Source organism: Siphateles boraxobius, unplaced genomic scaffold, assembly GCF_051911475.1.
Source record: "Siphateles boraxobius isolate OS27281-9 unplaced genomic scaffold, OSU_SipBor_1 12, whole genome shotgun sequence".
Lineage (NCBI taxonomy): Eukaryota > Metazoa > Chordata > Actinopteri > Cypriniformes > Leuciscidae > Siphateles > Siphateles boraxobius.
This window is the reverse complement of record NW_027508722.1, coordinates 16,485,897-16,498,167: the sequence shown is the minus strand read 5'-3', so window position 1 is coordinate 16,498,167 and position 12,271 is coordinate 16,485,897. Positions and strand designations below refer to the sequence as shown.

At 36.7% G+C, this 12,271-nt stretch overlaps 1 protein-coding gene across 4 annotated transcripts in view; it reads right to left on the bottom strand.

The window, feature by feature from the left end:
• Positions 1-12,271, bottom strand: part of nbeal2 (neurobeachin-like 2) — an 85,276-nt gene that overhangs the window by 40,414 nt on the left and 32,591 nt on the right. For 2 of the 4 annotated variants that reach the window (XM_077209378.1, XM_077209387.1), the window contains exons 9-18: positions 10,205-10,311; positions 8,638-8,724; positions 6,561-6,644; positions 5,584-5,682; positions 3,875-4,506; positions 2,812-2,944; positions 2,174-2,293; positions 1,753-2,086; positions 1,573-1,655; positions 128-220 (exon numbers count right to left, since the gene is read on the bottom strand). In XM_077209378.1, the coding sequence (XP_077065493.1) occupies positions 128-220; positions 1,573-1,655; positions 1,753-2,086; positions 2,174-2,293; positions 2,812-2,944; positions 3,875-4,506; positions 5,584-5,682; positions 6,561-6,644; positions 8,638-8,724; positions 10,205-10,311 (1,772 nt within the window). The remainder of the gene's footprint in view (positions 1-127; positions 221-1,572; positions 1,656-1,752; positions 2,087-2,173; positions 2,294-2,811; positions 2,945-3,874; positions 4,507-5,583; positions 5,683-6,560; positions 6,645-8,637; positions 8,725-10,204; positions 10,312-12,271) is intronic. The other 2 variants (XM_077209396.1, XM_077209406.1) reach the window with 1 other exon arrangement.

Here is a 12,271-nt window from a genome sequence, read left to right as displayed (position 1 = left end):
TTCCAGAAGAATGTGTTGAATACACACATTTCCAAACACTGGTACACACAAAAGGCCGTACTGGTGTCAGGAATAGATAAATCATTCTGATCTTAAAAGACAATAAAGCTCAGTGACAGACACATACTTTGACGTCCCAGTTCACCACTCTGTGACCAGTCAACCTGCCATCGTACAGATGATTCGGGGACAGATCCAAGCAGATCTGACTCTTAAAGGCCTACAAGACAAAAGAATGTGGGCAATCCTTCGATATAAGGCCAGTAGATATCATTGTCATAATATGTACAGTGGGGTCACAACTGAAAATCAACTGGAATTCAAAATATTCGATAAACTTGGAAATAAAGTTTTAGGATTTAGATTTTTTTTACACAAAAAACATATACATATACATATATATATATATATCAGTGGTGGGCCGTCAGGGCCAGCAAGGCCTTCTCTGCTGGCCTAAACACTATCAGAATCACTGACTTGCACTTTTATATGTTTTTTTTCCATGAATAAGTATTAAATTATTCCCAATAGTCCATTCTCTTAATTTCATAGCTTTTCTCTTGGTTGGGCTGCTTCCAGTAGTGAATGTTTATGTTAGAGCTTTTATCCAATCATATTTCTGTCATCATGTTTAGCCATGGCCAATGAAATCTGCCTTGAGGCCTTCAGAATCAATAGTGCGGGCGCTGTAGCTTAAAATGAATGGCAATGGAACTGTTGCTTTAACCAATCAGATAATCAGTCAGATTTAATCAGCCAATCAGATTTCGCTTTGACTGCACTGTGGCCATCTAGCAGGCATACAATAACTTCGGCATTTTCTCATGCTTTGATTGGATGGTCAGAGCGCAGTACGCGCCGCGTATTCAAAGCTAGCTAACCGCATCTCTAGCGAACTGCAAAACCTAAAATATATTCCTGTAGATTTAATAGTTTTTCAACCCACAAATGAATGTTTTTTTCCCTCCTCGACCCCCAGCAGGTTCAAACCTACTGGAAATAAATCTGTTATTCAGCCTTATCCAGCTTAACGCAGAGTCACGGCACACTGTTCGATCTGTCCGGGTAATAACAGAACTGACTGACTGTCATGTATGCTAGGTCTGATTTGAAGGCAAAAGTCCCGCTGATCTCATTGATTTCGTTCAAAAATCTGTGAGAGCATGGGACAGCTGTACACGTCGTCATGTGTTGCGAAACTGCATTTTTTTTTTCAAACATTAATACTATTGTAACGTCTGACAAGGGACTATTGTAACCCTTGAAGGACAAGACAGGGGAGGCTCTGCTTCTGAACTTATAACCGGGGCGCAAGAACAACTGAACACCAATGCACAAGCCGAACCCACTCACTCGTTTCTCTCTACCGGCCTTTTCCCAACTCACCGCATAAACCCAATAACTGCTGGTGTAAAATAAAAACAGCAATTCCACAACAATTATAGAGAGTCTATGCGCTGCTACACTATTAAAAGTTATTAATTCAGGTTGGACACTACTGAAGGCCTCGGTGTGAAATGCACGGCCCGCAACTGTATATACATGTGTATGGATCAATGAGAAGATAATTACCTGTGGGGTATAATATAGCACTAGTTTACTGTTGACTTCTGACGGCTCACCATCAGCTTTGAAAAGAGATACGTTATTGGGACCTGAAGAGCAGAATGAGAGAAACAGAGAGAAACATATTTAATGCTTGTTTCTTTGTGGTTGGAGCCGTGAATTAATGTAGGAATGTCTCATTCATACCTGCAGTGAACAAGGCTCGTGCCTGAGCTGGCTGCAGAGCTTCATGGCAGATGAACGCCGTGCCTAAAAGACCACCTAGTGATGTAGGAGAACCCCATGTCGTGTCCTGAAGCCCTGCCGGGATGGTTTGGACGGGACTCAAACCTGGCCTCCCCCCTGCAGGTGCTGCAAAGGATGCTGGGAAGGACTGGGAGCGTGCAAGGGTAGGCGGACCAGTGTGAGCTGCAAATGCCATTTCGGAGGGCGAGTGGGATGGGTTGGTCAAGGTTGGAGAGGTAGTCATAGTGGTAGTAGTCCGGTGTCCAGCTGATCCAATGCAGCAGGAAGTGAAAGGCTGAAACGTTGAAAGTCAAAAAGACCAATAAAACAAAACATATTGATTAAAAACAAAAAACTACTGCAAACAATAAAACTTACTTACCTCATTCAGAGATGGAAAGCGCAAAGGTGCTGTTTTACACTGCTCTCCATCCACATAAACAGTGACCACATTCTGTCCAAAAGGTCGACGGCCAGGAACGTGAACTATGGCGACTGAGTGCTAGAGTGAAGAAAAGAAGGGTAAGAATGAGACTTTGCATATAGACAGTGGAATTGTGCAGATCCAACTTTACAGTACCAGTGTTGTTATTGTTAACTAAAACTATGAAAAATAATTTTCAGTAATTTAAATAAATGTTGCCTTGGCAAATGACTGAAATAAAATAATTTTAAGTTTAAATACTAAAATCACTAAAACTGCTAAAAAGTAACTAAAAAGTCCAATCTCCTATCTACTTAAATTAGGAAAAATTGTTTTTCAACATTATATTTCAATATTATGTCAATTCAGCAATAAAATCTGATATTGCTATCAAAATTTAGCTAAAGCTAATTCTGCAGCAACAATACAAGTGATGGCTCTATTAAATAGGTGACAGACATTTTTTTTTAATACAACTCAAACAGATTTTCTTTCTGCTGCCTTTTTGAGCAATATTTTTATAGTTTAATACAAGTTCTCAGTCTTCTCTTCATATATTGTTAATGTGTGTGTGAGTTATCTGCAATATTACTTACCCAGGAACAGTCATTGAATGGGTGTTCTGGCAAGGAAACGGCCATGTATTCTTTTTTGGTACATACTGCAACCACCAAAACTTCTTCTGTGGTGAAAAAAGCTTCAAAGCCAGTTCCGCTTGCTGTGAAGAAACTACACACAGGACACAATACAGCTGTACAATGTATAAATACACACACACACTAGTATAGAATCTTGTATTTTTATGCTATAGAGTGTACAAATGTACTAGACTCAAAAAACATTTTGTGGGAAATATATTGAATATTCACTGATTACTCGCTATGATTTTGTTTGCAACATATAATTGTAAACAAATTACGGTCATGAGAGTGCTAAGACAGATATTTCAATGTCATCTCTGATTCAAACCTCAGAATTCAAAACTTCAAAATTGTTGTTATAGTTAAATACCTAAGTTGTAACTAATTGATTCAGACAAATGAAAATGATCAAATACTGCAAATGCACGATATACATTTTTACACACACATTGACAAAAGTAATATGTAATGTTGTACATAATAATGTTGTGATGCCTAAACTCACCTGTGACAAAGTTTTTAGTGTTTTTTATTTGTTTAGAAAAAAACTGAATTTATTTTAATATAATTTATTATAATTAGCAATTAAATAAATGTTTAGTATTTGCTTAATTGTATTAGCATAACCATTTTCAACTGATTATAAGAAATGCTTCTTGAGCAGCAAATCAGCATATTAGAATGATTTCTGAAGGATCATGCGACTGAAGACTGGAGTAAGGATACTGCAAATTCTATATATAAATTGTAATAATATTACACAGTTTTTCACATACTTATCTGATCAAAAATACAGTAAAAAACGCAAATATTGTGAAATATTATTACAATTTGAAAAAAGTGTTTGCACACACACACACACACACACACACACACACACACACACACACACACACACACACACACACACACACACACACACACACACACACACACACACACACACACACACACGCACACACGCACACACACACACACACACACACCAAAAAAGACAAAAAAAAGATGTAATTTAAACCTGTAAAGCTGTTTCCTGCGTGCTCCCTTGGCCATGCGAACTGCATTATCCGGGTTTGTCAGGTGGGATTCTGAGTAGTAGTGCTGGGGTGGAGGAAAGTCCGTATTGAGGCACAGCCAGGCATGGAAAGCAAATGCACTCCCTGACCAGCGTTGTATAGCTGGCACCATAATACCCGCCATAGGGGGCATAAGGTCAAAATACTGCAAGGCGCTGCACCCACCCTCCCCACGGGCTGCCATGGCGGAGAGCACCCTTACAACGCGCCCGCAGTACGGGTGAGGGGGTGCACCGGGCTCAGTCCGCAAGAGCTTAAGCAGACTCTTCAGTTCACAGGGCCGTAAAGAAAGAGATCCCAAGTCTTTCAGCAAGCCCAGGAGGGCGTCCGCACACTGCCGGTCAAGCCGCTCCGGGGGTTCGGAAAGCACCTCCTGCAGGGCGACCACTAAGCCCGCCTCCACGGCTACAGTGCGGCAGGACAGAGTTCCTCGACACACAGCCGCCAGCCACTGGGACACCAGCAGCTGCAAAGAGCGAGAGCCCAGATCAGGCAACCACTGTAGAAGCAGGAGCAAAGGCTGTTCGTTACTGATGCCCAACTGCATGGCCTGGGAATACTCTCCTTCAACAGCCTGAGAGAAAGAAGAAGGAAAAAGCAAAAATTATGCAATGATACAAGTTTTTTGATAGCACAGTGACTCTCAGTCATGATTCTTGAATAATCCAAAAACTGCATTTAATGAAGAACTTGTTCGACATTTTATAAGTATGCATGTGTGTAGAATGAATTCAGTGTTATTTTACAGAGTATTATAGTATTTATTTTAAAAATAAACAACATAGTATAGCTTTAACGATTGGTGACCTTCAATATCCATCATGTTCACCACAATTTCCGAATACTAACTAAGACTGTTCTCCTGTGGCCTAGTGGGATAGTAAAGAGTCCACCGGATGCAGACTTCAGAATCTTGGTGGAAACATTAGATTTTCCATCTACTATTTTTTGAATACTTTGTATGCGAACATGCTACTCATTTGACATTGCTTTTCGCATATTATATAGGATGGAAGCAGTTATATTTGAATGTGAAGCATTTTTTGAAATGTGAGTCAAAGCCATCCAAAATGTGCAGTGTTGAGAGTCCTCTAGGACTCGGATTGAGAATCCCAACTATAGAACATTTAACAACAACAGAAGTTGACCAATGTGCTTTACAGGTAAAATATAGGTAAAATAACAAGAAGCCTAAACACTAACACACATCATACATCAAATTACCTTGTAACATCAGAGCAGATCAGGCTTAATTTACCCCCACCCGACACAACTCTAGTGCATGATATTGAAGTTAATTTGACATTCAACCACATAATACTTGTAGCTACCTTAAGCTGACTGTTACAGTTTAGTGTACTGTTATTTTCGTTTGTGTAATTTTTTATATTTTCAAAAAAATATATAAAATAGCCCAAGCATACACACAGGCCTATAGAAATGAGCTTAAAACATATTCATAATGTAAATATTAATTGCGGATTCCAAATGAACAAGGGCTTAGGGTGTTTCATTTGAACATATTGCAAGGGCTCCGCCAGTAGTGGGCAATTGTGCAACGTAAGCAATGACATAACTCGTAATGAATGAGATGGAGGGAAGTTAGTGAGGGAAGGGTATAAAATAACAGCCTTAGTGTCTTCTCACTTACCATGTTCATCAGCTCCTGCAGGAGTCTTTTGGTGGGCTGTCCTTGACTTTTCAACACATCGAATAACTGTGAGTAGCCAATTCGCTCCTTAAATACCTCCTGGGAAGACAAACCATAAAAAAACAGTTACATTACAATTGAACACGCACAGAATAATAATAATAAATAAATTTTATTTATAAAGCACTTGTCATAAATTAATCCCAAAGTGCTACAGAAACCACAATAAAACAATCTAAAACAAATAAAATACATAAGAGGAAAGGAAAAATGAACAAAGTCTAAGAATACAATTTTTTCCCACCCAGTTACCCAAAATAAACCAAAACACAAAAGGTATTATATAAAGTAGAAATGTTTTCCAAGTGGGAATATCATAAAAACAACAACAGAATTTTACTTTAAATTTAAGTTAAATAAAAAAGTCCAGTCCACTGTGTAAATTGCTTTCACAACGCAAGGCCACCAAGATTATTTATTTTTAAACTATGCTGCAAAAACTGAGAAAACAAAAAGTTATAAATCTTCATTGTGCTGCAGTATAATGTTTGTATTGCAAAGGTGGTGTTGTAGAAGAACAGGGCGGCACAACCCAACATTTGACCCAACACCAAAGAGTTTAGCTAATAATAATAATAATAGAGGGCATTTACATAAAGTAGCAGCAGTTTAATTCTGAAAATTAGTCACGAAAAACTACTTTATTTTAAACTTTGAAATTATAAATACACTTCAAGAGAAAAAATTAACAAAAAATAGGACATGGGTGACCTGGTTCTGCACCACAACATCAAATGTGCTGATAAGATTAACCACACCATAAGGGGCAAATTTATCACACGCAAGCACTTTGACCTATCATGCTGATAAGATGAGCGACGTCTCTAAAATGACCTTTCAGAGACTTTAGGAGAAACATACATAAGGAACGAGAGGAGAGGAGGTGTGAGAAATGAGTCGATGGTGACATGTCATACCTTGGCAGAGGGCGAGTTGCTCATAATGGCGGTGAGGACTCGAATGGCGTGTACTGTGATGCAGTCAGAGCCCTTTTCCCAGACCTACACACACACACACGTAAAATACATACTAAAGGTTAAAAATCATTTAGTTCACAATCTTCATATAATCTCCTATGTTTAGTTAGTTTAGTTCGATTAGTTCACCCAAGAATAAATATTCTGTCATTATTTACGCATACTAATGTATTTCCAACCCAAAAGAAACCAAGGCCGTGACATTTGTGAATGTAACACGGAAACAAAAGAGAATTTAAAGCTTCGGTAAATTTTCGATGATTAATGACTTATGTTTTGGTCTGTTATGGCTTTTGAAAACTTTAGAAGAATGGAGTGCATTCTTCATATGAACCATTTTTATTGCAAAGATACTTCAGAATTTCTCCTTTTGTTTCCATGGACAAAAACAACAGAATATGGGTTTGGAATGACATTTAAGTTAGTAAATAATGATATACACTACAGTTCAAAAATGAGTTAGTATGATTATAAAAGAAAAAAAGAAATTAATACTTTTATTCAGCAAGGATGCATTAAATTGATCAAAAATTGCAGACTTTTATATTGTTACATTTCTTTCCAGTTTCCAAAAATATATTAAGCAGCAGCTGTTTTGCACATTGATAATAATAATAATAAATGTTTCTTGAGCTCCAAATCAGCATATTATAATTATTTCTGAAGGATCATGTGACACTGAAGACTGAAGTAATCACAGGAATAAATTACATTTTAAAATAGTTTAAAATAAAAAAATATTTTTATTTTAAATTAATAAATATGTCACACTTTTACTGTTTTAACTGTATTTCCGATCAAATAAATGCAGTCTTGGTGAGCATGACATTTTGTGCGAAATCTTTCTTTTAATTGAAGAGTTTCAGAGAGAAGCACGCAAGGTTGATAAATTCATAAATTCTGAAAACATGGAACAGTAAAGCAGTTTTCTCACTTTAACATTGCAATATTTACCACCACTAAACCACAAATATCCCTCCAAAGACCACCAAATGAAACACACACCAAATGTTACACCCACAGCACCACAGCCAGACTAGACATACTAAAATCTAGAAACACTCTGCAAACTGCAAGACAACATGCAAGGTGACACGGCCTTGCAATAATACATCCAAGAACTTCACACATACACACACACACACACACACTCTCTCTCTCTCTCTCTCTCTCTCTCTCTCTCAAACACACACACACACACACACACACACACACACACACACACACACACACACACACACACACACACACACACACACACACACACACACACACACACACACACACACACACACACACACACACACACACACACACACACACACACAAAACCACCATCAGCAGGATCCTCACCCTCTGTGTACTGACACAGCACTAACCTTTAAACTATGCAAAGGTGAAAAATATGTGAAAAAAACTGTAATGAGTTTAAGTTCAAGGAATACTATTACTAACTGAAATAAACTAAACTAAAACTGAAATAGAAACTAATTGATAAATAAATGACAACAAAAGCACTCAATGTACTAAAATCTAAACTAAAAATGAAAATAATATAAAATATAAATATAAAACGTAGTCCAATAGTATAATAGCATATAAATAATATTAAAATAACAGTTTTATCCTAAAATATTGATGTTTTGCATCAAATACCATTAGAACACGAGTGATTACCATCAATCTCACATCCAAATTCCAAATATCATGGGATGTACTACTATGAATGAGAACCGCATAATGTTGTAATTTCCCACTTTTCTTTTGTTGCATTTAAGTCAATTGTGAACTAACTGACACATGCAAAGACATGTACATGCATACAGGTGTTTTTCTACTGTTTATTCACCTAGACAACATTGCATGTTTGTGGAGTAGGTTACGCAGAATCTAATGTTGCTCAATCAGCAGTTGTCTGTCTGTGTATTTGTGTGTTTGTCTGCGTTTGTGTCAGTCGAGTGAAGGGTGGGTTTCCTGCTGACGAACGCCACACTGATCAGCGGTGAAGGGAAAGTACCTGCTCCACTTCAGCCTCTGTGAGCAAACGTGTAGTGAGGTCACACTGGCCCTCACACTCCACCATAAACCTGTTACTCTGATAGAGCTGCAGGACGGACGCACATTCACACACGCACCGTCACAAACAAACACATGAACAGTGAGTCAGAGATAAAATAAGCAAGCAGAAATTAAACTTACTGATATATAAAGCAAAAAGAACTGAAAAGGTAATAGATGAAAAAGAGAAGCTCTTCGCAATCCTCATTACACAACATAATGCCTAGTTACAACACACTCCCAAACCACCCAGCTTAGCCAAACCAACTGTGATCACATACGAACCAGTGACCCAGCAACCATATTTCATCACCTGACGGAAACAGAGGCTGCACTACAAATAATTTTTATTCGTCACTTTGATGCACTGTCTGTAAAATATTGTAAAGCTTGATGAGTCAATGACAAATCTAGCTTAAATGCATGTGCCAAGTTCCTAGAATTGCAACATTTGTATTAATATTGGTTTGAAAAATGTATACCATTTTCTTATATCCATTTATATAATAGTCAAGAAAAGTATCGATTTTATGACTTAAAATTATAATGGGGTTTAACCATCAAGTAAAAAGTAGAAACATATTTTAAGTGTACACATCTTAATCATTATTGCAAAAACATTTTTATATATAGTTTATGGTAAAAACTTACTATTTACTTTTTGTGCGAATATCATGATTTTGTTTTTTAAAAATATCATTATATTTTAGTGAGTTGTACCACATGACTGTTAAAACCACTTCAGCTGAACTAACCTTGCCTTGTCAAAGTTCAAATTGTCTAATATTTTAAGATACTTATTGACCTTGACACACAGTCATTAGGGTTTGCAGGGATCCACTCTATGATATAATTTCCTCTTTATATTATGTTTGCATAATAATTGCATCACCTGACTTGATTTGACAGACATATTTTTCAAATATTTATTTATTAAAAGAATTAAAAACGTGAGACTTTTAATATTGGGACAGTTTGACATTATTTAGTAACACTTTATTTATTAACCGTTTAATAACCGTGAATTTTAATTCAGAAACGAAAGCATGTTCCAATGTTCTAACTAATGTACGCATAAATTAAACCTTTGTTGTAATTTTGAATAAATTAATAGATTATTATTACTATTATCATTGACTATTGCAGTTTCTATTCTGCTCACAAAATGAGAAAGAACAGCTTCAAATCCCTACTGACATCCTTTAGTGGGAAACTTCTAAAGCAGGGAAAAACATACCTTAGAAATACCTTATGTAAAAATGATAGAAAGCATATAAACCTTTTCTAAAATTTAATAAATGATGAAAACCTTTCAGTTAAAGCAACCACTGGATGGAACTATAGCAAATCTGTGGTTCAGATTAGTTTATTCAAGGACAGGTGTCTGCTAGTTATCTTTCAGAAAAAACACCAGCAGATTGCCACATTTCCATTGTCAGCCATGAGAATGGTTTGAATCCTCAGGGCGGGTACTGTGAAACGCTGCTGCAGATATCTCAGAGGGTTTAAGAAGGTAGCGTTCTGACCTTGCTGTTTTGGATGAGGCGGAGGATGTGCTCAAAACAGTTGTTAGTTAGAAAGATGGCCTGCAACACCGGCCGGTCTGAACACTGCAGGATCTCCGGGATAGCATCTGCAGGGCAAAAACACAAGAACATTCAGTCTTCTTGACCTGTGCCCTCTGGACAGATAAAACTATGCCAGTTCTAGCACTGGGACGTCGGCATTATACATGGAGAAGAGACTAAATGCAACCAAACAGCCTTTTTGTTTGGTTCAACTTCTCTAAATGGTAAATGGACTGCATTTTATATAGCGCTTTCAACAGACCCATGGCCACCAAAGCACTTTTACATATTGCCTCACATTCACCCATTCATTCACTCATTCATACACAGACGGCGGTGTCAGCCATGCAAGGCGCAATCCAGCTCGTCGGGAGCAGCTGGGGTTTGGTGTCTTGCTCATAGACACCTCGACACTTGGTCAGGTGGAACCGGGGATGGAACCACCAACCTTCCGGTTTGTACACAACCTACATGAACCACTGAGCCACTGCCAACCCATTCTCTATTCAAATTGTTTCCAGAGAGCAGTCTATAATTACTCTAAACTTCTCTAAAAGAGAAGGAAGTTCACTACAAACATAATATAAAGGTTTAAACAACATCAAACATATCAGACACGTGATCTGGGTTAAATATTTAGAATCAGAAACACTACAATTTGCCATGTATGATACAGTTTTGTTGAGTTGACATACAATCTCAATGATTTTTTTTCCTGACGATTTTTTTTTCTTTTTTCTGTTGGCATTAGTTTCATCATGACGTAATATCACATTACATGCCGTATACTATATACATATACATACTATACTCCACATAAAACTGTTCTAAAAGGCATTTTACAATTTGTTTCAAAAATGCATGCAGTTTCATGACCATATATTAATTGAACATTTGTGTTTTAAAAATGTATGTTAATTATAATTGAACTAGTGAAGACAGAAAATGTGTTTAAAAAGCAGAAAAGATATTAAAAGGAAATGATGAGAAGCTAGAGGACATAAGATATGCACTTTCCCTCACATTTTATTAATAATAATATACATTTAACCCACAATTTCATCAGAAACCTAGAGGATATAAAGTTCTAGAGGCATCATGAAAGCCACGCTGAATAAACTAAACTAAAAATACAAACAGACCTTGAGAACCTAATAAATGCAAACAAAACAGACAGTGCAAATACAACACAACTCATTAAAAAAGCAAACCACCATATAATGATTTGTTTAATGAAAGGGGTGTGTTCAAATATCTGTAATCCTGGTAGGCCGTACATGAGGGTGAGGTAAAAGATGACAGAAATAATGTTTAGGTGAATTATACCTTTAAAATGATTTGTCATGAAATGGGAGTCTCCCACCATAGAAAAACACTGGATGCTTTAAATGAACACATGAAACACAAAGACTAAGCAGAACTAACCAATTAATGACTGACCTAAGGTTACTGTGTCTTCACTTAAAGAAACTACAAGAAAGAAAAACTAAACAACCTCAAGTTAACATTTGAAACACAAAGACTAGTGTCATAATTTACTCACCCTTGCAAACATGTATGAAGTTCTTTATTCAGTGGAAGGGCTGCTCGATTGTGGAAAAAATCCCGATCATGATTATTTTAGTAATAATAATATTGAAATCAAAGATTTGCACACAATTATTGGTGGGCGATATGATCAAAGTCTTATTTCAGATATCAGATATATAGGTATCAGTGAAATTTCACAATAACAGACATTTCAGCATAAACTAATACTAGGTTAATTAATGTAAAGTTCCTCAAAACAATTATAGAAGACAAGTAAACAGTCAGGAACACAATAAGAACAAAATAATAAATAGTGCTTTAAGTTTTCCACGAAGATCAATGGTATTCAGTTAAGTAATAGCTAATATAAATTGAATATAATCAAATTTAAAATAACTGCACAGTCTGCACTGTACATTAAATAGAGATTAATCCTTAATAAAGCTACTTAAGTTATTCAATCAAGAGCAGTGGGTGATTTTCTCTGTCTTTTGT